Source organism: Orcinus orca, chromosome 11 (genome assembly GCF_937001465.1).
Source record: "Orcinus orca chromosome 11, mOrcOrc1.1, whole genome shotgun sequence".
NCBI classification, from domain to species: Eukaryota; Metazoa; Chordata; class Mammalia; order Artiodactyla; family Delphinidae; genus Orcinus; species Orcinus orca.
The window spans coordinates 64,296,990-64,323,332 of NC_064569.1; the positions used below are offsets into that span (position 1 = coordinate 64,296,990).

At 35.6% G+C, this 26,343-nt stretch overlaps 1 protein-coding gene across 6 annotated transcripts in view; it reads right to left on the reverse strand.

Moving 5' to 3' along the window:
* PPP1R12A (protein phosphatase 1 regulatory subunit 12A) overlaps positions 1–26,343 on the reverse strand; it is a 151,563-nt gene that overhangs the window by 9,799 nt on the left and 115,421 nt on the right. For 4 of the 6 annotated variants that reach the window (XM_049694980.1, XM_049694979.1, XM_049694978.1 and 1 more), the window contains 5 exons: positions 22,935–23,025; positions 21,310–21,510; positions 20,899–21,067; positions 18,218–18,339; positions 9,528–14,156 (listed from right to left, as the gene is read on the reverse strand). In XM_049694980.1, the coding sequence (XP_049550937.1) occupies positions 14,064–14,156; positions 18,218–18,339; positions 20,899–21,067; positions 21,310–21,510; positions 22,935–23,025 (676 nt within the window). In that variant the 3' untranslated portion in view covers positions 9,528–14,063. Of the gene's footprint in view, positions 1–3,727; positions 3,833–6,998; positions 7,135–8,389; positions 8,407–9,527; positions 14,157–18,217; positions 18,340–20,898; positions 21,068–21,309; positions 21,511–22,934; positions 23,026–26,343 lie in introns of those variants that run through there. The other 2 variants (XM_004271585.4, XM_004271583.4) reach the window with 1 other exon arrangement.

Genomic DNA, 26,343 nt, shown 5'->3' on the forward strand with positions numbered 1-26,343 from the left:
GCACCTAGAGCCCATGCTCTGCAACAAGAGAAGCCAATGCAATGAGAAACCCGTGCACCACAACGAAGAGTATCCTCCGCAACTAGAGAAAGCCCATGTGCAGCAATGAAGACTCAACTCAGCCAAAAATAAATAAATAAATAAAATAAATAAACAAAACAAACCAAACATTTCTTTATATAATTTTCTCTTCTGTCAACCCTTTCAACATTCATATTTTTGTATCATCAGGGCTTGTAAACCAAGTTACTTTTTGACCCTTTTTTGCACAATTTCTTTTTTAATGTTATAGTATATAAATAAAGATCTAAATCATGGCCATCTAACTTGTTTAATTTATTTTAATTTTTTTTTCCCCCACACTGCACAGGTTGCAGGATCTTAGTTCCCCAACCAGGAATTGAACCCATGGCCTCAGCAATGAAAGCATGGAGCCCTAACCACTGGACTGCCAGGGAATTCCTAATCTGCTGTTTTAAATGATTTTGTTTTTTGTGCTTACTCTTCCTGGAAAAATAGAAGTTAATGTATTCCCATTGCTTACTGTTAGAAATCAAATTCAGAATTTCAAATAAGATGAGACTTTCAGGGATTTCCCTGATGGTACAGTGGTTAAGAATCCACCTGCAAGGCAGGGGACACAGGTTCGAGCCCTAGTCTGGGAAGATCCCACATGCTGCGGAGCAACTAAGCCTATGTACCACAACTACTGAGCCTGCATGCCACAGCTACTGAAGCCCACGACCTAGAGCCCGCGCTCTGCAACGAGAAGCCACCGCGATGAGAAGCCCGTGCACTGCAGCGAAGGGCAGCTCCCACTCACCGCAACTAGAGAAAGCCTGTGAGCAGCAACGAAGATCCAACACAGCCAAGAATAAATAAATTTTTAAAAAGATGAGACTTTCAGCTAATTCTGATATACTTTTGATGTTTTTATTTTATTTTTAATTAATTAATTAATTTTATTTACTGTTTTTATTTTTGGCTGCATTGGGTCTTCAGTGCTGCTTGCGGGCTTTCTCTAGTTGAGGCGAGCAAGGACTACTCTTCGTTGTGGTGCGTGGGCTTCTCATCGCGGTGGCTTCTCTTGTTGCGGATCACGGGCTCTAGGTGGGCATGCAGGCTCAGTAGTTGTGGCTCACGGGCTTCGCTGTTCTGCAGCATGTGGGATCTTCCCGGACCAGGGCTCAAACCTGTGTCCTCTGCATTGGCAGGTGGATTCTTAACCACTGCGACACCAAGGAAGCCCAACTTTAGTTAATATTTTTGGTAAATATTCTAATTAAAGCTGTTAAAATAACAATTGGTAAACCTGGTGAATTGACATTTGACAAAATCATTATTCATCAACTGGCTTCTGGTAAATTAACCTATTTCCCTCCCTTGGAGACTGTACAGGGAGTAGGGTGGCTGGGTTAAGGCAGGATTCAAGGATTCTAGAGTCCTTGGCTAAATACTATCACACAGACCTGAACTTCAACTTTAATTCTTTTGGTTGTGCTGCGCCTTTTGCACGATCTTAGTGGATCTTAGTTCCCCAACCAGGGATTGAATCTGGGCCCACGGCAGTGAAAGCACGGAGGCCTAACAACTGGACCACCAGGGAATTCCCAAGATTAATTCCTAACAGGATGATCGTTCCCTTGGAAAAATTCCACGTGACTATCAAAATTGCCACTACTATGTATATTCATGAACAGTTACAAAAGAAATGTTAAAAAAACCCCCCAAAACATCAGGTGGAAAGATTCACAGTAGACTTAAATGCTCAGGATAAGTAACTCTAAAATTGAACAGAAAGTTTAATGTTCTATCAGTTTTACTTTTACATATATCCCTAAATTTTTCAAATGACATTTACATAGTGTAAGATACTAACTTTGAATATTTACTCAATATCTCATACTCTAATTACCCCTCCTATTATTAATTCAGTATACTGGGCATGATACTTAGAATGCCTGCTAAGGCAGAAGCTGTCATACTCTTTAATGCAGTGACTTATTTCTCTGGTGACAGTCAATGGGATCAGAAATTGGTACCTGACCCAAAGGAAGCTTGCAATAGTTGCCCAGTGTCCTATGAAATGGTCACTAATAGGTCCATGGGCACTAACAGGACTGCTTCACGTTGATGATAACTGGCTAATTCTATCAGTTCCCCTCTCTTCTAGAGTTTGAATGAGAAACAAATAGGAAGAATTAGATGACAAGAGAGTAGGTAGAAAAGCAGAGAAACATAGAGATGGCAGTAAGCAGTGGAAACACAGATTAGCTGAATCACCATAAGACAGAATACTACAGTAGGGAGCAGTGGACACTTTTATTTAGAAAATATTATGACCAAATCTCTAGAGCTGAAACTATTTTCAGGGAACTAGTTATAATATTTTGCAGTGGCTCACTAAGCTACTAATGCAACCTGAAGAATGACGACGTTCCAGTTTACCATGAGGCCTAAGTGTAAGACGGCAAGTTTAAACTTGTGTGACAGTCCAAGTTTTTATGACACCTCACTATGAAACGTGTTCTTGTTCTGTACTTCACTGTGTATCTTCATAGTAAACCCTCATTACCTGATGGAATCTGAGTCTTCATAGCCTCACAAGGTTAGCATGATACCTGCAAATTTAGCACAGTCTCCACTGTACATAGACAATTGCTTCACAATGTAATAGTGGTTAACAACAAAAAAGGACCTGGTAATAAGTGTAAGTTCAACATAGAGAAGTAATTTTAAAAATTATGAGAAAGATGAGTATAAAAGAATGGTCACAGAAAGTATGCAGTCTCATTTACAGAACTGAGGACGCCATTTTAGATCAGTGTTTTCAAACTGGATTCTAAAAGTTTAGTGCAGAAATGTGTTTATGCTAGAAAGTCTTATGTTAAAATTAAACGAGTTTGTTTCCTTAAAAATTACAGGACTCGTTAGAGCCTTTAACATATAAATAAACCGTGTAAAATCTCCAAGATATAGAACATATAGTATTTTCAGTTTCTTGGATCACAAAGCTCTTTCCTCTTCTTTTTTTTGTTTTGAAGGGGGGCAAGAGAAGGAAGAGGGAATGTGCCGGAACTATCTCCCAGAACTAGTGTTTTATGAAAAAAGAGCTTGGGAAACAATTCTTAGATCATACACATCCTAGATCATATGTACAAGGCTGTGAGTGCTGCTTGGCTATCCTAGTTTTCTTGTCTAAAGTTATCTCTACTAGGTTGTTGCACAGAAGGAAGGTAAAAGGAGTTATGACTAAAATTATCTTCTTCCAGAATTATTATGTCAAATTATTAAACAAATTATTATGTCAAATTATTAAAAAGGTTTTTTTAATTAAACAGGAAACATTCATAATGAATAAAAATTATTATACAAAATTTTATGGCTTTAAGAAGATTCCGTATAGATAGATGCTTTGCCTTGCTACATTTGGTATGCTGGAAATAAGCATTTAAAATCCTTCATGTACCACAACATAGGTATTAAAAGGCTTAAAAATACTTTGACTTTCTACCGTAAGGTTATATACGTTCATATTTTAAATTCACTTTAGAAGAAAATAAATTATTGGTAAACTGTATTATCTTGATTCTGTCCTATTAATAAATAAGCTTTTATCAATAACCAAACTTATATCTAGAACACAAGAGAACATTTCAATGCAATTTTCAGATAGAATAAATCACAACCATTATCTTTAGAGTAACAAAGAGAAAAAGGTACAAACCTGGGTGGCCTTTTCCAATTGTAATTTAAGATCTGTCAGTTCCATATTTGTATCATGTAGTTGTGCTTTCAGCTTTTCATTTTCAGCTAGAATTTGTTCATAAAGCTATACAAATTAGGGGAGAAGAACAAATTACTTTTCTGCTTTTTTACTATTTTAAGAAGATTTCCCATTGATTACTTTACAATATTAAAACAGAAAGATTAATGTAACATACGAACTATTAAAGAAAGCATTAAAAATATTTTAATGCTTTGTGGTCTCAAGGCAGAAATTTTTGGTTATTCAGGTGTATTTGTCCCACATAAACTCTTTAAAAACTAGTTCTGGTATTTAAAATTTATTACTTCACTGAAAATCCTAACTTTTCAGTTTGATTAAAAAAATTCAGTTATCTGATAAAGAGGGACCACACTGTGACCACAGCTGGAGTTCAGGAGCATTATAATTTTTATTTGGGGTCTCTGAGCTTTTCTGCCTATCATTCACTCTTTAATTCCTGATACTGAGATGGGAGTATCAGTTGCATTTATCATTATACTTGTATTATTTTTACTAAAGGTAAAAGGAAAGCAAAATACTTCTTGAACACTTTCATAGCACTTGAATCTACTACTTTTTTCCTCATCTCTACTACTACAACCATAGATGTCTACAATCATCTCTTACCTAGATATTTCTATTATTAGAATTGTTCTCCTGACCTCTCTTTAATCTGTTTTATACAAAGCAGCAAGAGTTAAATTTTCAAAATGACAATCTAATAATTTTCATAGGCCAACCATTCCATTAACCTCCATACATTAAAAAACCCTTGAATGGCTTCCCAATGTTCTCAGTATAAGGAAATCCTTAAAACAGCCTGTAAGGCACTGATGGTTTGGTCCCAGCCTACACATCTGTAGGTGCAAACTCACACCACCATCCCCTTCGCTCTACTAGCCATACTGAAAATTTAATTACTTTAATACATCATGTACCCTCCCACCACCAGGCTGGTTTGTGTGCTTGCCCTTCTCTCCATCTGGAACACTTTTTTCTCCCATTTTTGCCAGTTAACTACTAATCATCCTTCTGTTCTTGGCTGAAGTGTTACTTCCTTAGGAAATCTATCCTTAGGCCCTGTCACTTTCTTTTGTTACACAATTTTATAAAACCGTTTCTTTATTTCAGGATAATGGTTTCAATTTAAAGATTATCCATTGATTTGTATCATTATATGATAAGGTCTGTCTGGAAGATGCTCATAAGAGCAGGGACAGGATCTCCATCTCCACTGCCCATGAGCAGAACTTCACTACTAATTTAAGCACAATTCAGTGTTCAGTTCTTTACTGAACGAATGAATCTTATTCCTAACATAAACTGACCCCCTACCTTCCTTTTCTTGTTGATTTGGCTTGTAAGAAAGTGGGTGATTCAAACAGCTGCCAAATACCTGGGGACATGTACAAATACCACACACCTTCCTCCTCCACAACAAACTTCATTAGGTTTATTCAAAGCTTACAATATGAAGAATCATGATCTTCAGAATTCTAGATTATTTTGTTGCCAGGACTTATTTCTTAATTAGTTCCATCCTTAACCCTTAACAGCACTTGAACTATCTCACAAGTTTTTCGGTTACCTAGGAAATACTATACTGTCCTGGGAAAAGCTATATTCTTTGTTTGGCTGCTTCCTATTAAATAAAGAAAAGATTTCACATGCACGCACAACACCCTCCCCCCCCTACCCCACATCTACTCAGTGCCCCCTTTTAGCTCAACCACAGTATTACAGTACTGGCCTGAGAGACTTAAATGTGCAGGAAGTCCTGGGTACTTTCCCTTTTCCTTCAAATAAACAAATAGCTTTTTTTTTTTTTTTTTACATCTGGTGTGTTAGTTTCTGCTTCATAACAAAGTGAATCAGTTATACATATACATATGTTCCCATATCTCTTCCCTCTTGCGTCTCCCTCCCTCCCACCCTCCCTATCTCACCCCTCTAGGTGGTCACAAAGCACTGAGCTGATCACCTGTGCTACGCGGCTGCTTCCCACTAGCTATCTATTTTATGTTTGGTAGTGTATATATGTCCATGCCACTCTCTCACTTTGTCACAGCTTACCCTTCCCCCTCCCCATATCTTCAAGTCCATTCTCTAGTAGGTCTGTGTCTTTGTTCCCATCTTACCCCTAGGTTCTTCATGACCTTTTTTTTTTTTCTTAGATTCCATATATGTGTTAGCATACGGTATTTGTATTTCTCTTTCTGACTTACTTCACTCTGTATGAAAGACTCTAGGTCCATCCACCTCACTACAAATAACTCAATTTCATTTCCTTTTATGGCTGATTAATATTCCATTGTATATATGTGCCACATCTTCTTTATCCATTCATCCAATGATGGACACTTAGGTTGCTTCCATGTCCTGGCTATTGTAAATAGAGCTGCAATGAACATTTTGGGACATGACTCTTTTTGAATTATGGTTTTCTCAGGGTATATGCCCAGCAGTGGGATTGCTGGGTCGTATGGTAGTTCTATTTGTAGTTTTTTAAGGAACCTCCATACTGTTCTCCATAGTGGCTGTATCAATTTACATTCCCACCAGCAGTGCAAGAGGGTTCCCTTTTCTCCACACCCTCTCCAGCATTTATTGTTTCTAGATATTTTGATGATGGCCATTCTGACCGGTGTGAGATGATATCTCATTGTAGTTTTGATTTGCATTTCTCTAATGATTAATGATGTTGAGCATTCTTTCATGTGTTTGTTGGCAGTCTGTATTATCTTCTTTGGAGAAATGTCTATTTAGGTCTTCTGCCCATTTTTGGATTGGGTTGTTTGTTTTTTTTATTGAGCTGCATGAGCTGCTTGTAAATTTTGGAGATTAATCCTTTGTCAGTTCCTTCATTTGCAAATGTTTTCTCCCATTCTGAGGGTTGTCTTTTGGTCTTGTTTATGGTTTCCTTTGCTGTGCAAAAGCTTTGAAGTTTCATTAGGTCCCATTTGTTTATTTTTGTTTTTATTTCCATTTCTCTAGGAGGTGGGTCAAAAAGGATCTTGCTGTGATTTATGTCATAGACTGTTCTGCCTATGTTTTCCTCTAAACAAATAGCTTTTTAAATTCTACTTACCATTAATTACCAAAAACTGAAAATTTAAGTAAGTTATTTCAATAAACTGATTTAATTATGAGTTTCCAGGAGTAATATCCAAACATAAAAATCTCAACAAAAAGATTATTTTTAATTAAATATAAATAAATAACCCAGTACCTTTTTAAAGTCAGTTGAATCATCCTTTTCTAGCCTGCTACTGTAAGGTTTTCTTTCTTCTGAGTAACTGTATGATCCAGAGCGACCCAGCAAGGAATCATACCGATCACTAGCTGATGTAGAACTGATTTCATATCTTCAAAAGATGAGTTTGAGTCAAAATCTTTATTATAGGCTTTCACAACTTATATTAACATGCATCCTAGTATATTAAACTAGATATTCCAAAATAGTAGGTAATATTCTCCTTCATCGGTTATCTAATTAACTTTCATGATATATAATAAATAAATGGGAAGTTATTTTTAACACTAATTTCCCTTAACTGAGAAGGGAAGTTCAAAATCTCTATATTTGAAAGTCAAAACTGGTTTTACATCATGATGAATTATTTCAACAATTTTAAACTGTACATTTTTTCCCCCCACATTTTAACATCTCTAAAATCAGAACAAGGCTTACAATTGATGGGTATTATAGTTTAACTGGTAGCACTTTTCCTTTTTTTAAGTGGCATACAATTGTATTTTAAAATTAGTAACATTTTAGATGATGAACTAACTAGAGTCTATCCGAAGTGATAGATAGTACTATGCCATTTTATATAAGGGACTTGATTGTCTGTGAATTTTGGTATCCACTGCAGAAGCCGGGGCGGGGTGGGGGGGGAATCCTGGAACCAATCCCTCAGGGATACCGAGGGACAACAGAACAGTTTGTCCTAAACAAGAAGAACATATCTCATTTGAAAATGAGGATCCTCTTATTATCTAGTTCTGAATTTGTGTTACTTTTTCTGATAAATGCTACTGCCTCTACACTTCAATTCAATAGAATCATCAGTATATAAAAATTTGTTCTTAGTTTTTACAAAGCTTTGGTTAACAATTATGGGCAAGAGGAACAAAAATTAGATTCAAGGATATTGTGGAGGTTCTCTGAAAAGATGAACAATTTGAGCTAGATGACACTTTTAAAAAGTGTCTTCATTGGTTTTCTTTTATCTGAAGCAGGGATAAGAGAGAAGATTCTGAATACCTAGTGAAATAAATTTCTGGTGGGTTTCATCAGTCTCTGATGTGAATAATGAGATGGTCAGTGTTGAAGTAACTTAGGATGGTTAGGAAAACTAAGAAAAGTTATCACTGCTGCAAAGATCTGAGAAAAAGTCTTTCTTAGTGACTTACTATAACTATTGAACTAGAAGTAAAGCCATTGATAAAGAAAGCTATTAACACTTATCAGGTCATCTAAATATCTACAGATTTTTTTATTATTAAAATAATTCTACCAACTTAAAAAATTTATAAATATCTAGCAATATATTTTTAGAAAGGATAAAAATGAGTAAAAGGTCAGTAAAAGAAAAGAAAAAAAAAAGTAAAACATACCTAGAAATGGAATCCGTCTATAAAGAGAGAAAAACATAAGCATAACTAAATTTTTATGCTTTCACTAAAGTAACTTATTGATTTATCAAGAAAATTTAACATCAATACTATTTTCACACTATTAAACTAACACCTATTTATTATATACACTTTAATGTAGTTGTTCTTAAAAAGAAATTCTAGAACAGTCACTGTATATTTCTACTTGTCTAATACTATACGATTACATTTGCCAATTTATAGTCATATTTTGTGAATTTCTACAAAATGGCACCATACATTATTTTTTTAATTAGAAGGAAAAAAAAGAGAGACTAAGACATATCCATTACTTACAACCTGTTTAGCAGGAAAAAGTAACATTTATATTAAGAAATGCAAGTTTATTATGGGACATCTCAAAGCAATTATCTTTCCCATTTTTGTTTTTGAGGCCATCGGAGACAAACAAATGAATGCCTAAAGTATTTTATGTATGACAGCATATACATATTTTGCTTAAAATTTATTTTCTGGAAATCCAGCTATACGTTCCTTCAAAGTTTAGCAATTAGGAGATAGGAAATTATAATTAATTTTCTTAAGCAAGTGGTATGCTATACTGAAGTTCCAAAACTCTTCTTATCTAAATAGTGAAATGATTAATAGGATAAAATAGTCTTATTGAAGTCAAAGAATTTTTGGGGGATGGTCATCTTTAGCTCTTTCTCTTTCTACTGAAACACGCAATCTATAATTTTCTATAAAATAACTATTCAGAAACGGTTTGTTAAATTTCTGAAATTAGATATTTATACTTACCCTTGAATGCACTGTGAAATTACTGGGTTCCTTTGGGACTGTCTGAAGTCTCATTCAGACTAAAAATGTCTTCCTAAGTCTATTTAAGTTTCCTTTGCAAAACCAATTTCTTACCTGCTTCCTATTTTTTTGATGTAATGCTTTACTTTATTGATTTATTCTTTAGTTTTATAATAATGAACAATTTTGAAGTTAAATTTCAATTTTCATGATATCATTCAAATTCATAAGCTGCTAAAAGAGTAGATTTTGAAAGTTCTTATCACAAGAAAAAAAACTTGTACTTATGTGTGGTGATGATGTTAACTGGACTTATTGTGCTAATCATTTCACAATACACAAATATTAAATAACAACTTTGTACATGTGCAACTAATATAATGTTATATGTCAATTATATCTCAATTTAAAAAAAGAGCAGAAACAAACAAAAGATATTATTTATCCAAATTCAGGAAACTAGCCACACATGAAATAAAATGTATACATATCAAATGAAAACATCACATCTCACCTCACAGTCTGCACTCTGGTTCACTGATTTAAAATTTAAGAATAAATAAAAACTCCAAGTAGTCACAGAAATCACTCAAATTCTATTTCTTTGCCTTTAAAAAGCATGGTTTTTAAAGTATTGGTTATGTTTTATATTTTAAAAATTGTAGTAGAAAGCACATAAAACAAAACATACCATGTAAGCCACTTTTAAGAGTATAGTTCAGTAGCGCTGACAATATTCACACTGTTGTGCAACAGCTCTCTAGAATTTTTTTCATCTTGCAAAACTGTGATTTTATACTCATTAAACAAATCCCCATATCCTCCTACCCCTAGCTCCCGGCAACCACAATTCTACTTTCTGCTACCCATGAGTTTGAATACTCTAGGTACCTCATTTAAGTGGAATCATACACTATGTGTTTCTTGTGACCTGCTTATTTCACTTAGCATAATGTCCTTGTGGTTCTATGTGTTTTAAAATTATTTTTCCAAAGTAAAAATGCCCTTTAAGTTTTTCTGATTACAGTACCATAAGCTCATATAAAATACCACAGTATAAAAAGTTCCTCTATAATTCCCCATCTCTCAAACGCCCTAGATAACCACAGTTAATCTTTTCTGTATACATATCTTTGTGAACACATAAAATATCTATCCATGCAAATACATTCTGATATATTCCCAACTAATAGACAATGAGGATGTTTTCAATATTTTGCTTCAAGAGCCATGCTGCTGTTAACACTTTAGACTTGTTTTTCCAAACTTAAGTCATTTCATTGGGAATATATTTCTCAAAGTGGAATTGCTAAGCTAAAAGGCATGAACTTTTTCTCAAGCCTTCAGATTTGTACTGCTAAACTGATTTCCCAAGAAAACATATTAATTATAATCCCAAAATCTTATATGAAAATGCCTATTTCAATACTAATCACGCCAAACCTAAGCATTATTAACCTTTGCCAATTTCACTTTTGTATTAATTGTTTGGTTATTAATGAGAGTAAATGTACTTTAAGCTTGCTGGCCATTTATATTTCTTCTTTTGTAACATTTATAAATTTCATGGATTCTGCCTCTGTTTTACTGTCTTTTAAATAGTACAAATATCTTTTAAGTGCTACAAAAGAGGGCTAAGCTTATTTACTTTTTAAAAATTTATTTATTTATTTATGGCTGCATTGGGTTTTCATTGCTGCGCACAGGCTTCCTCTAGTTGCGGCAAGTGGGGGCTACTCTTCGCTGCGGTGCGTGGGCTTCTCACTGCGGTGGCTTCTTTTGTTGTGGAGCATGGGCTCTAGGCGCACGGGCTTCAGCAGTTGTGGCTCACGGGCTCTAGGGCACAGGCTCAGTAGTTGTGGCGCATGGGCTTAGTTGCTCCACGGCCTGTGGGATCTTCCTGGACCAGGGATCGAACTCGTATCCCCTGCATTGGCAGGTGGATTCATAACCACTGCACCATCAGGGAAGTCCAGCTTATTTACTTTTTTTTTTTTTGCGGTACGTGGGCCTCTCACTGTTGTGGCCTCTCCCATTGCGGAGCACAGGCTACAGACGCACAGGCTCAGCGGCCATGGCTCATGGGCCCAGCCGCTCCGCGGCATGTGGGATCTTCCTGGACCGGGGCACGAACCCATGTCCCCTGCATCGGCAGGTGGACTCTCAACCACTGCGCCACCAGGGAAGCCCCAGCTTATTTACTTTTAACTGAGCAAATGTGTCTCAATTTTAATAAGGGCATCTTTTTTGCCATTTTCTAGCTTTACATGTTTAAATAATCAAATCTGCTAATCTTTTCTTTTTAGTTTCTCGCCTTGGTGTCTGTCTTACTTAAATTTTTGATTTATTACTAATGTTCTTTTCATGGTAAAAGTTTTATCATCCAATAGTTTAATGAAAGCAAATTATAATAACCCAAGCAACAGAAGCCCCATTTTTGGAAAGAATGAACCATATTATGATAAAGTAATTCAAATTTCACCTTAATTTTAATTTATATCTTGAAGGTAGCTTCACAGGTAATTCAAAATATTTAACAACTTTTCGGCAACTTACAATTTAGTTTGAAGCGAAAAAGTATATGCTACAAAGCCATTTTTCAAATTGGTGAACTGGGATTCTATAAACTGAATACAAGTTTTGTTTATCAAACACACTTCTGAGGTAATGATAAAATGCACCGAACAATTGTATTGCTCATACTTTTTCACAGAAAAAAAAAGGGCTGATGCTACAAATTTTCATAAGAGAGCAACACTTATTTAGTGGAAGCACTTTTCTAGTCTATTGTAAAGACACTATGGGTTAGTGTCTTAACCTCCACTCTTGCTTTTCCTCATGGTACAGCAGTCATTAAGTTTAGATGAGATGGTACGTAGCCCACATTAGCAGCAAAACGGCTGCAATATATCAGTGGTAGGCCTTGTCTGACATAGAGGGTTGTGTAATATAACTGAATTATAAAAAATTCTCTTTGTTTAATCCAGTTTAAGCTGGGTTTTGCATTACTTGTAACTGAAAAAAATGCTAGAACAAAGTAAGATCCAAACAATCCTCTAGTTTTAAAATGAACAAAGACTATTTAAATTCTTTGGAACTAAGAAAAAATTTCTTCATAGAAACAATATTCTACTCAACCTTAATGTATCTCATGTATAATTTTAACAGTAAAACTTAAATACAACATATATCAATATGCTTCAAAATTTGTAAGCCAGAAAACTTTGTAAGCCAGAATATCTTTCCCCTCCTATCCCAGCCTGCTGGGATAGGAGATCTGGGTGATATGGCAGTGAGAAGGGTCAGCTGGAGATGGTTTACTAATTCCTTTGCTTTTGTTTACCTGTCCATTGTTTTTCCTTGAAAGATGGGAGTTCATAGTGTACCAATGGGCAAGGAAGATGATGGACAAGTTTACAGAATATAATAAAGAAGAGGCATAGGTGAAATGGGGGAGTGCTGACAACTGATAGGCAAAGGGTTTAAAAATGACAAAACTTTTGCCCTGCAAATAATTTACCCTTGTTAGTAATTAATTTCTCAATCTGTCTGGCTATCTAAAGGTAAAATAAAAGTAACTTTTGGGTCAAAATAGGCCCTAAGAGTAATGTCCAGAGTCACCTAGCACAGAGAACCAACTTCTGGGCACTTCACATTATTGTAGATTCCTGCGATTGAAAGTAATTTTAACAGCTTTATGTAGGAACGCCAAGTCAAAATGAAGAAAATATGATCAGAATACGATTTCAGGCTAGACAGTGCTGAGTATAAAAGATTAAGACTAACTTATGTTGTACAGATCTACCCTTATGTGAATACAGCTCTTCTAAGTATGTCAGCTTTGTGCACAGCCAAACAATAGGGAACAGAGGGGCAAAAAAACTAGTGGGAAGAAACTTTCATCATTTGCTAGCTATGCAACCTTGTCATTCAAACTTGCCTTAGTTTCTTCATCAATACTGAGGGGGCGAGGTGGGGGGGCTTTTCCTGAAGATTATTGAGGAAGATCAGCTGTGATAATGAATGTAAAATCCTTTAGAGACACTACATTTCTAAACAAATGTAAAGCAAGTTAAAATGACCTATTATCTTCTCCAGAATACAACTTTGCCATTTACAAAACTAAAGTCTGGATCTGGTAAGGTATGCACTACTTCTGGATATTCTTTAGATACTTTTCTTTGGTCAAAGGTTATTACAGGTAGCCCCTGCTTTTCAAAAGTTTGTTTACGCCACTTTGCTTTTACGAAAAAAGGCAAAAAGTGCAAACAGTACTCAACATGTTTTACAGCGAGCCATTATAGAGGCAGCACACCCTCAGCAGCAAAAGAGACACCGCCAAGCTCCTTCCCTGGGAACTACACTCAGTTTAAGCTGCCACAGCTTTGGACTGTGTCTTTGAGCACCGCGATTTATCTCAATTTATCTCTTGCATCCGGTAGCAAGATGTGTCCTAAGGTAATTCCCTCTTCACTTTATGTGGCTTACTGAAGATTATGGAACACTCTACTTTTGGACAGCAGTGGAAAACTGTATTCTCTTCTTTGTTTTTTCTTTTCAACTTTGAAGGTTAATTTACATATTTCTTTTCAACTTTGAAGGTTCATACAATAAACTACATCCACTTAGAGAACACAGTTTGATGAGTTTTGACAGTTGTGTATATCCAAAAAAATACCTCTACAATCAAGATCTAGAACAATTCCCAATGTCTCTAAAATACTCTTTGTGCCCCTTTCCAGTCCCTCCACGCCTGATTCCAGAAAACCACTGATGGTCTACCCCCAGCAGGCAGGTACAGTGTGCAGTAACTGTCTGACATGAATAAATATAAACACAAGTAAAAAGTAACCCTTAAAAAATACGAATACTTCTAAATACAAAAAATAATGTTATTTACCTGAGTTTCTTTCTTATTGGATCCCTCTTCTGTATCAGATTGTTGTTCTTGTTCATTTTCATCACTCTAAAATAGATTTTAGAAAAGTAAAGATAAATTTCAAACGGTTAATATTTAAATACATTAGGGTTTTTGTAATTTAAAAGGACCCTTGAGAAAAACCTAACAGGAAATGGATCAAAAGGAAAACTTTTTTAAGTGTGACATTTTTTGCCTTATTTAGAGGAAGCCTATTTTGTCTGCATGGTACAATATAAGTAGGTTAGTGTATACGGTGAAGAAAGACCATCTACCTAACATTCTGATTTAGGAAACACATACTGGGGATGAGGAAGCTGGAGGCTTAGCATGAAAAAGATGATACTCAATTTTATATTGTAATGTTACGGCGTGTACTTTAATAGTCAATATAGATACTATGTAGCTGCTCAACTATAATGAGGGAGCAAAAATAGGAAACTCATTAAGTAAGAAAAACTCTATTCTATAAGCTTGGCAAGATTTATACAACGGTCCTATTATATTTAGGTAGTTCAGCTATCTAGAAATTTTTTGGGAATTTACAGCACACCAAATAGAAAACTAAGGTCTCAGTAGGCTAAAAACCTAGACTCCCAGACAATAGGAATGTTCTACTAGAAGGCCTGAACATCTCAACAAACCATAAAGGACTGAAAGAAAAGGGAAATTTGCAATCAAACATATCTGGCTCAGGCTCACTATAAAAATACCGCAGGCTTTAAAACTAAATCATCCTATTTCACACTGGTACAGCTATTTTCAGCTCTGTGACTTAGTGTAAATTTATTAAAAAAAATTTTGAGCCACAGTTATCTCCTCAAGTGGGGATAAAAACCTTATAGAATTGCCCTAAGGATTATAGAGGATCTTTGTACAAACTATCATGTGGTACCTAGCAAAAATGATATGTGAAGTTACTAAGTGAACAGGAGAAATCAATGCTCCTAATGCCAGTATTACTTATTAATATAAATGTATTAATTCCGCAACACGAACTAATTGTCTTTATGCGTTACTGTTTCATGGAAGAACACAGGAACTGGAAATTTAAAAAGTGGGGAGGGGGACTTCCCTGGTGGCACAGTGGTTAAGAATCCGCCTGCCAATGCAGGGGACACGAGTTTGATCCCTGGTCCAGGAAGATCCCACATGCCGTGGAGCAACTAAGCCCATGCGCCACAACTACTGAGCCTGCACTCTAGAGCCTGTGAGCCACGACTACTGAGCCCACGTGCCTAGAGCCCGTGCTCCACAACAAGAGAAGCCACCGCAATGAGAAGCCCGTGCACCGCAACAAAGAGTAGCCCCCACTTGCCGCAACTAGAGAAAGCCCGAGCGCAGCAACGAAAACCCACCGCAGCCAAAAATAAATAAATTTATTTAAAAAGAAAAAAAAAAAAGTGGGGAGGCTCAGAGGTCCTGAAAAGTAGTAACTAAGAAAAAAAAAAAAAGGAAACCTAATAATTTAACAGAGTAAAAACACTACCTTATCTTTGACAGAGCCCTTGGTTCTTTTTGTATATTTTCTGACATAGGTTCAATCATGAGGCCATGAAAAGGGAAGGAGACTTGTGCTGATGGTTGATTAGAACACAATTCAACGCAAGCTCAAATTAAAAAGATGAGTATTGCCCATATGGATCTCAGGAAGAATTCTTATAATGCTGGTTAAGTGTATGACTCCAGAAAGTGGATTTTTGAAGGGAGAGCTGGTATAAATAAAATTGGGGAAAAATAAATACCATATAATAAAACTTTGCCTGTTAACCCCCTAATACATATAAGTTATTAAAAAGATAATTTTTAAGTAGTAAGAGTTACTATGTTAAGGTGCTAAGACTGTGAGGTTTTATGTTACTCCTATTAAAATGTTACTGGGCAATCAGTGAGAATCAACCAGACATCATGTACTTCCTGACAGAGGACAAAACACCCTGCCAAGAAAATACTGAACCAAAATCTGATCATTTCTCTACCTCAAACTACCAATTTATAGGAAACATAAAAAGCTACATGACTGTGTTAAACTACAGTTCAGGGATATAACCCAGTTCATTAAAAAATAACTGTAAGAAAAAAAGAGATGGAGGACATAACTGATTACAAGAGACTTTAAAGAAATAACTAATCATAATGTATGGTCCTTATTTGGTTTCTACTCAAATTAGCAAAGTATAAAATTAGAACAGGGACTTCCCTGGTGGTCCAGTGGGTAAGACTGTGCTCCCAATGCAGGGGGCCCGGGTTTGATCCCTGGTCGGGGAACTAGATCCCGCACGCATGCCGCAACTGAGAGTTCACATGCCGCAACTAAGAGTCCTCATGCCTCAACTAAAAGACCCCGCATGCTGCAACTAAGACCTGGCGATGCCAAAATAAATAAATAAATAACTATTTAGGACTTCCCTGGTGGCGCAGTGAGAATCTGCCTGCCAATGCAGGGGACACAGGTTCGAGTCCTGGTCTGGGAAGATCCCACATGCCGTGGAGCAACTAAGCCCGTGCACCACAACTACTGACCCTGCGCTCTAGAGCCCCCGAGCCACAACTACTGAGCCCACACCCCGCAACTACTGAAGCCCGTGTGCCTAGAGCCTGTGCTCCATAACAAGAGAAGCCACTGCAATGAGAAGGCCGAGCACCGCAACAAAGAGTAGCCCCCGCTCACCACAGTTAGAGAAAGCCCATGCGCAACAACCCAACGCAGCCAAAAATAAAACAGTCTATGGCAAAACTGAGAAATCTAACACTAAATGCCTACTGAGGAGGGTCTCGCAACAGAGCAAATAAATTCTAGCCATATGCCCAGAAAGATTCAGGAATTGTAGATTTAAAAAAAACCAAAAATAAATAAATAAATAAAATAACTATTTAAAAAATAAAATAAAATTACAATAAACCATTTATGGTAATATGAGTCAACAGGACATTAAAACTGACTGAATATTCAATATTAAGGATTTATTGTCAATTTATTTAAAAATAAACATGATCATGGTATTGTGATCACTTATTATATGATAACGTATTGTGGTTACTTTTATTATTTTTTAAAAATAAAATTCTAATATTTTTAAAAAAGGTGTCCTTATTTCTTAAAAATACAGACTGAGGGCTTCCCTGGTGGCGCAGTGGTTGGGAGTCCGCCTGCTGATGCAGGGGACGCGGGTTTGTGCCCCGGTCCGGGAGGATCCCACATGCCGCGGAGCGGCTGTGCCAGTGAGCCATGGCCGCTGAGCCTGCGCGTCCGGAGCCTGTTGCTCCGCAGCGGGAGAGGCCACAGCAGTGAGAGGCCCGTGTACCGCAAAAAATAAAAAAAAAATACAGAATGAAGTTTTTACATATAAAATGATATTACTAAGATTTTCTTCAAAATAATATGGGAGTTGGGAAAGTGGTGGGGATTTAGTTTAAACAATAAATACCTGGGGTAGGGCCATATACTTTTTTATGTTTGAACTTTTCTGTATTAAAAAATTTTTTTAATGAAAAAAAAAATCAACTGGCTAAAAAAACAATCCTCCCAAAACCAAATTATTTTTGCCTTCGTGTAGGTATATGTTGTATTGAAACAGTATAAATTTCACTTTAACCACATTACCCCACAGCTCTTCTTTCTCTTGCATATGAATATCAATGTCAGGCATACAATCAGGAATCAAGAAAAAAATTAAATTTATAGGATTGTTATAATTTGATAAGTAAAGCACTGCATCTATCCAGCATCACTTGAGATGGAAATAATTGTTATGTATATCATAATCATATTCATGAAAATAGGATTAAATGTAAAGCATCTTTCTTTCAAGAACCGCTAAGATAAATGAGCAGTTTAGCCATTATACAATAATCAACATTTGTACACTGAGCTGCAGCCATTATTATTTTTATTCCAATATTGGGACAGTATTCTTACTTTTAATACCAGAAATCTAAGTAGTTGTTTATTCTTGTAAAGAAGAACTCTTCTGATTTAAATAAGTCAGCTCAAACACATAGTGATGATCTAAAGAATATATAATCTGAGGCATATAAGAAATCATTAGTGTACATTCTTGGAAAGATTAAGCATACTATCAAGTAGTTATATTTTAATAGGTTCTCACATCTTGTGTCCAGAATGAAACTCCTGTAGATCTTCTTTTCTCTCTTGGTCGTCGTCGTTCTCTGATTGATTTAGGTTGTGATTTATCTTCTCCCTCTTTTTCTTCTTCTCTCTTTTCTCCCTCTGTTAAGGATTAAAATTATTCATATGGCAGCCATGTATCTTGATAGTATTTTGCAGTGTGACTTAGAAAATAATTCTAAGTCAACCTCCTTTGTTAAGCCTTCTAAAATTCTCTAATCAGAAATAAATTTTGCCCCTCCCAGGGCTCCTATAACATGTGGCTTAAACATGTATCTGTATCTCTCATTAGATACGTTTTTGAGAATCAAGATAAGAACTGATTTAAATTACTTCATTTTTCTAGTGCCTAAAACAAAAATTTTGCTAAAAAGACACACTATTTGCTGAATAGAAAATAATTGAATCCTATGAAGAGAATGGGGTCCCAGTTATTAACATCTGACAGGAAGATAGTTATTATACCTAACATTAACACTTCAAGATAGTTATTATAACCAAACAGTGCATAATGATGGAACAGCTAGTGGGCATCATACGAATTTATCAGTTTCTGCTTCTACCATTCCCAGTCTTCCTTCAGCAGCAGAATGAATACAGTAGTCATTGAATTTTCTATTAGTATCTAAGAGCAAACCTTTTTTTGTGTTGCTGGGGAAAAAATTATCTTTTATTAAAAACAAATCAATGTAAACAAATGTTAGTCTTCAAATTTGTTCCCTTCCTGGGATAGTTAAAATAGCTTCAGACTCACATACTAGAAGAATATTAGGGCCTCTGAATATGCTGTAAAAAGTAGACAGGGCTTCCCTGGTGGTGCAGTGGTTGGGAGTCTGCCTGCCAATGCTGGGGACACGGGTTCAATCCCTGGTCCAGGAGGATCCCACATGCCGTGGAGCAGCTAAGCCTGTGTGCCACAACTATTGAGCCTGCGCTCTAGAGCCCACGAGCCACAACTACTGAAACCTGCGTGCCTAGGGCCCATGTTCCACAACAGGAGAAGCCACTGCAATGAGAGGCCCGCACACCGCAACAAGGAGTGGCCCCTGCTTATTGCAACTGGAGAGAGCCCTCGCACAGCAATGAAGACCCAATGCAGCCCCCCAAAAAAAGTAGATTGTAAAAAAAAAAAAAAAAAAAAAAAACAAAGACATATGGAACAAAGTAACGTTAAAAATGATTTTTAAAAGGCTCCTTGTGTCATTGTCTCCTTGCTGTGAAGAAAAAGAAGCAAAAGAAACCCCAAAATTACAGTATTAAGAGGGGTTTTAAAGTTGCTTTTAGAATTAGTTTACAGCAAAGGTCGCAAACTCCAACATAGAGAGTGGCCATCCAGGTTACATAAAGAGGTAAAATGGGCCAGGAGGGCACTACTCCAAAGGGGTGGGGGTGGGGCTGCTACTACTTGGCTCTAATCAATTGTTGACCTGTGAGAATTCAGAGCCAGTGTTGCCGTATCTTCCAACTTTTCAACAGAAGACAGAAATCTGAACTTTTATGCAGATACCCCTAACTTTAAATGTTTGCTCAAAATTTTTACAAACATTAGATGGGTCTCACACTTACTGGTTTAAAGAACTGAAATATTTCAATGACCAACAAAAGAAAAGCCAGCTGGAAGTTGAAAATAATTTAATTTTCTGAGTTTATTCCTACATGATTACTGATATTATCATGACTAATACTATGAAATTTTGCTTTTTTTTAAAAAAAATGTTAATTAATTAATTTTATTTTTGGCTGCGTTGGGTCTTTGTTGCTGTGCGCGGGCTTTTCTCTAGTTGCGGCGAGCAGGGGCTACTCTTCGTTGCAGTGTGCAGGTTTCTCATTGCGGTGGCTTCTCTTGTTGCAGAGCACGGGCTCTAAGTGCATGGGCTTCAGTAGTTGTGGATCACGGGCTCTAGAGCGCAGGCTCAGTAGTTGTGGCGCACGGGCTTTGTTGCTTGCCGGCATGTGGGATCTTCCCAGACCAGAGCCCGAACCCGTGTTCCCTGCATTGGCAGGCGGATTCTTAACCACTGCGCCACCATGGAAGCCCGAGATTTTGCTTTTAAAATATTAAATACCTACAATTAGGAATAATTTATTTAGTAGCCATCTCTTATTTAAAGGAGGAGTTAATTAGTGTTTACATAGGAAGCTTATATGAAGTAATAGGAAATGTTAATAGCATCAATATGCCAATATACAGCTGAAAAAGAAATCTATTTCTCAAGAAATAAGCATAAAAATAAGTTTTTTTGGCAAAGACATTACATAAGTTAAATGATTTTTGTTTAAAACAATTTCACAGAAAACAGTTAAAAGATATCTACATAATATGCAAGAAATGACTTGAAACATTAATAAACTGCTCCTAGAAATAATCAATAAACTGCTCCTAGAAATAATCACCCCACCAGTTCTTCTATACTAACTTTTCTATGTTGATGGACATAAAGATTTTTGAAGGCAATAAAGATATACATATCAATGCCAGACCACATTATTTTCTGTTTTTATTTTCTACTTTTCTCATTCTCAACCATCATGTTCTTTCTGGTTAGGTAGAATGAGTCCCAGTTTAGGATGTTGTTACTCTTCTGTTAAACTACTAGGAAAAACCAAGTCAAAGAATTAATCTGAAGGAAACAAAGTGTTTTCAAAATCTGGTCTTCTTACCTCTTTCATTTTCCTTTGTTAATCCTCTGGAGTAAGCAGAAGTTATACCTACAAGACTATTTGGCCTGTTTAGTTGACTTGAAGCATAGAGTGAACTGCTCATGGTAGAAAGTGAAGAGGATGGAGTGGTTGAACTTGAAGTTGATACTGGTCTGTAGCGTTGATAAGTCTGTGAAACATTAAAATTAACAACCATTTGAAATATAAACATAGATAAAAACATATAAGACACTTAAATTCATTTCAAAGGAAAAGTAACGTTCTAATCATGTCAAAATAATTTAGATTTCCAGTTAAAATCCTTATGAATATTTTGTATATGGTTTGTTAGTATATAAATCTCTTGCATTTTGAGAATCACAAGAACTATCCGTGCCACCTGATCTAGCGCTGTTGTTGGTATACTATTACCTCATCATATGTTCTGGAGTACTTTTGTTTATATTCATCTTCTCTAGATGTTTCTGACTCCTTCTTTTCTTCTTGCTTCTCTTTATCCTGTTTTTCTTTTTCTTCTTTTTCTTTTTCTTCATTTTCTTGTTCTCTGGTTCGGGTAGAACGACTCCTTCCTATCGTTTTCTCAGCTTCCTGAAGATCAGTCAATGTCACCCCCTGCATGCAAAAAAAGATAAATTTAATTATGAGAGGCATTAAAGCTCATTTCAAAGGAATATTTTATAAGTAGATATATTAAATACGAATGTATTAAAAGTCAAATATGCATGTTTGGAATTGGTTTGCAAATTGAAACAGAATTTCTAGTCACATTCATTCTATGAAGAATCATCATGAGCAAGCACAATAATAGGTACTGGGAAAGAAATAAAATATGTGCGAGAAATTGTCTCTGTATTCAAGAAATTAACAGAATAGCACAGGAACTGACCATATGAATATAAATATTCCCAAGAAGTTCAGAGAAAGAAGGAAAAGCCAATATATGCATTATTTATGTATTAAATTTATATATATTTATGTTTCTATATATGTATATGCACACAGAGAAGATTTCAGTAAAGAAGTAATTTTTGAAGGTTAAGTCTTGAAAAGAATAGGTTGGATTTCAAGAAGTTAAGGCACAAAGACAGAAAAAATATGTTAAGTAATGGCAAGGATTAAACACTTGAATCTAGGGACTTCTCTGGTGGTCCAGTGGTAAAGAATCCGTTGTCCAATGCTGGGCATGTGGGTCTGATCCCTGGTCGGGGAAATAAGATCCCACATGCCGCGGGGCAACTAAGCCCATGTGCCACAACTACCGAGCTCGCGTGCCTCAACAAGAGAGCCCACGTGCTGCAAACTATTGAGCCCATGCACTCTGGAGCCTGTGCACCACAACTACAGAGCCCACATGCCCTGGAGCTCACGCGCCGTAACTAGAGAGAGAAAACCCGCACACCACAACTAGAGAGAAGCCCACACGCTGCAATGAAGAGCCCATGTGCCTCACCGAAAAGATCCCACATGCCTCAACGAAGATCCTGCGTGTTGCAACTAAGACCCAAGGTGGCCGAAAAAATAAATAAAATAAATAAATAAACAGTTGAATCTGGACTTTGGAGCCCCTCAACTGTAGGAAAGGGAAGACACGAGAGATATAGGAGAGAGAATGGCAAGTGGGTAAGAAGATGATAACTAGCTTGAGTGACATTTTTCTCATACTTGTATATCAGCTTTTTGATATACCTAATATAAAAGACCTATTTCCCATACCTTCCAAATACGCATAGAATTCTTTAATAATTATGCGACATCATATATGATTAATTTTAACACTGATCAAATATCCTGAGCCAGACACTATATTAGGAATAGAAAAATAAATACTTAAAGAGATACAAAGGCATATGCTACTTAGACGAAATGTAACATTAACAGTATAGCCACATAAAAAGGCTACGGTAGGATTACTAAGGCAACTTTTATTTTTTAAGATTTACTCATATTATATAGTGACATCAGTATTTTCACAGAAATGTGAAAAAGGGAAAGATAATTTATTTTGAACTTTTATATATTATACACATTAACTATACCTGTGTTGATCTTCTAGACTGTCTTGCTTGTCTAGATCTTGCTTTTCTTTGGGATTCAGACTCTTCATCTCTAACAGGAGTGAGGTATGATCTACAGTAATAAATAAAAATTGTCACTTGGAGATGCAATACCTGTGAATATAATTATACACGAATGTGCGTAAGTGAAACATTTAAGTTTAGCATTTTAATGGATTTTAAGAAAGAGTCTTCAGAAAATGGTTAAACCCACTCTGAAATTCAACAATGCAATTTGATAGTTTTTTAGATTGGAACTACTCATATTAACATATTTTTAAAGTTCTTCCTAACCACAGTTTTGGTTTTTTTTAAACCATGTTAACATCATTCCTCTTAGCTCCTTTCTTGATTTTCTGCAACACCATCCTAGATGATATGTGAAGTTACAAGGCTAAACTCTAGACTGTCAATGTCTTCTTATGGTAAAGGACTGAATGTAATATTTAGGATATGGGATGACTAGTGAGGAAGCAGCACTCCCTGCATTCTTGTCATTGTGCATTTACTAATAATGTTTTTGGCAGACATCACACTCTTGTTCATACTTTAAGTTCTCTAAAAATTCAAGTGTTTTTATATACGAATTGCTTTAAAATCAGCATCTTATTCTTGCGTCACTGATTTTCTGATACAGAGAAGAGGATTTGGCATTTATGTTCACTAGATTTTATACTATAAATCTAAGCCTATGTTCCATCCTGTCACACGGTATGCACAACTTCAAAAGCATGCACTCTATGTCAAGAGGTAAATAATGAATTAAAGGGTTGAACAAGCAAAGACAAGACAGAGCCCTGCAACATAAGAAAACTTCCCTCTAATGATCAATATTATTCGGGAAGTTCAATTGTTAACACTTTATCTAGTTATACTACTACCATCTAGCTCACATTTCTCAGAGAACATTCTGAACTTGAGTATCTCTATTTTCTGTTGTTCATTAAGTTTATCAATAACCTATCATCATACCCCTATCTCCAAATGCTATTTTTTAAAAACTCTCATGTTAACTTTAGTGTTCTTCTCAATTTGTAATTCATTCTGCTCTTTAACCTCCCTGACACTATTCACATATTCGTAACAAACTTTAGAATTTATTCTTTGTTTTATGCCTTATGTTTTATTTTTTCTGTGTCCTTTAAAGCTCTAAGTTCAGAGAGTATAACACATCTTCAAACACCTTACAGTTATTTACAGTTCCTTCAGAATTCTTTTTAGAGAACTCTCATTCTTTTTGATACATAGGAATGCGTCTTTCCCTCCAAAATCTTGAATTTTTTGGAATCTGTCTCTCTAAAACTAGAATACAAGATTCATTATTCCTAGGATTTGTCTCCTTGGATAACTAACCCTAAGATGACATAGTCATTTCTCACCCAAGATCCTGGTTGCCTCAATTTCATCAATTAACTACTACTTATTGGTTAAAGTTAGTTCTAGAGGACTGGTTCTTCTTGCTTCTACTCTAATCACAGATAAACTGTAAAGCAAGGTAAGTCAAGAAATTCTCAAGAGGGTGTTTTTACTTGAATGAGACAGCCAGCAAACTTAGATGAAAATCCCATCACTTCTATATTCTGACTTGTTTTTATCATCTGCTTTGAGAAAGTATCACTTGTGTTCTGTATTCGGTTGAATAACTTATGGCACTATATCATAAGGATAAAACTTTTTTTTCTCTTTATCCGTATGTTTTCTATCACTTTTTACCTCTAGGTTTCTAGAATATCCTGAATGATTATGTCTTTTTGCTATCATAATAGCACTACATTTATCTCATCAATAAGGCACAGCTCATCAAATTGAAGCATTTCATTGAAGAGCTCTATTCTACGAAATTTTGTTTCTATTAAAAACTAGTACTGACTTAAGTTCATAAAATAAAATTTTAATTTTTTTAATTAAAAAAAATTTGTCTCCCTAAAAGTGAAAGGCAAGGGAGAAGTCACTAAATAAAACATTTTGCTTATCACCATTTCCATAGTTTAACTTTCTCTTAGTTGAAATTCTGTAAGGCTTCATCTGTACCAACACACAAACCCAGAGATGAATACAACTGGTAGGATACCTGCCCTCTCTCCATTCTATGATGCTCAAAAGCTTGATATTCCTTTTTCTCCCATTGTTTTATTATTTCTATTGTCTATACATCAATTCTCTTGAGTTTTAAGGTTTTTATTCAGCTGTAACAGATACTTTCTCATTTTTATTACAACTCCAGTGATTTTTCTGGGACAAGAAAGAGGATAACCAATAAATTTGTTATTAGAGTTTAAGAAACATTAATTCTGGAATACAATTTTTGTATTGTTTGTTGTAGAAGTTGATTATATAAATGTGGAAAATACTATACATTCTAATGTTCTCCAGGAAAATAACATATTAAAGGGTCTGAAAAGGACTAAGGGAAGAAACCTGTTTAACTGTGTTTAACTCAGCATTTTCCAAGACCATTTAAGCAGGAAAAAGTTTTTTTTTCTTTTGTGGTACATTTTTAAACGTGTAAAAGTTCTCTGTGAAATATTAGCCTGTAAAATGGCTATTTTTTTTCATCCATTCATTTAACATTTATTTATGCATCTACTGGTCCTATGCAATTTACTGCCTTTTGGACTTCCACCAGATGAGGAAAAAAAAATAACAGAAAGAGAAGAAACCTAAATGTGATAGCAAATCTAGTTTAACAAAAGTTTATAGCAGCCTAGACAGCTGCATGTATCACTTCAGCATTTCATGAGCTGCTCTGAAAGTACAAATGGACATGAAAGACTGAATTCTTATTTCCACTATGTACAAAGTTTTCATATATAGTTTAAAACAACTGCATTGTCACTATGCCCCTTTACCCCATGGCAAATAGCACTATCAACCATCACACTCTCTCCCAAGAAGCCTAGATTCTTTTTCAATACTTTCAAGCTGCCATGAAAGTTAATAAATCTATTTATCATATCTGGTTTAACATATGCAGGTTAGGGGCATAAAAGTTACTAGCTGAAAGACTTGTAAAATATGTTCATTTAAAATTTCCATACAAACATTTGCTCCAAATTAGCATAAAAACCTAGCCTATCGATTTGTAATATAGGAAATATATTTGATAGTCCCCATCTGAAATTCAGTTCCTTTCTCCTCCTTGAGGTGTCTATACAGAGCAGATCTCTAAGAACAGGATGTAGAGAAAACAAATAATTCATATTTTTAATATGTGTTTAATTCCAAAGAGGTGATCATCAAAAAGATGGCAGAACATACCAAATTGCATTACTATATCATATTGTCATACTGATCTCTTTCGTATAACTGTATAGGGTATATAATTTTACTTACTAGTCTTAGATTGCCCACTATTTTCTGAACAATCCAAAGGTTATTCTTTTTTTTTTTT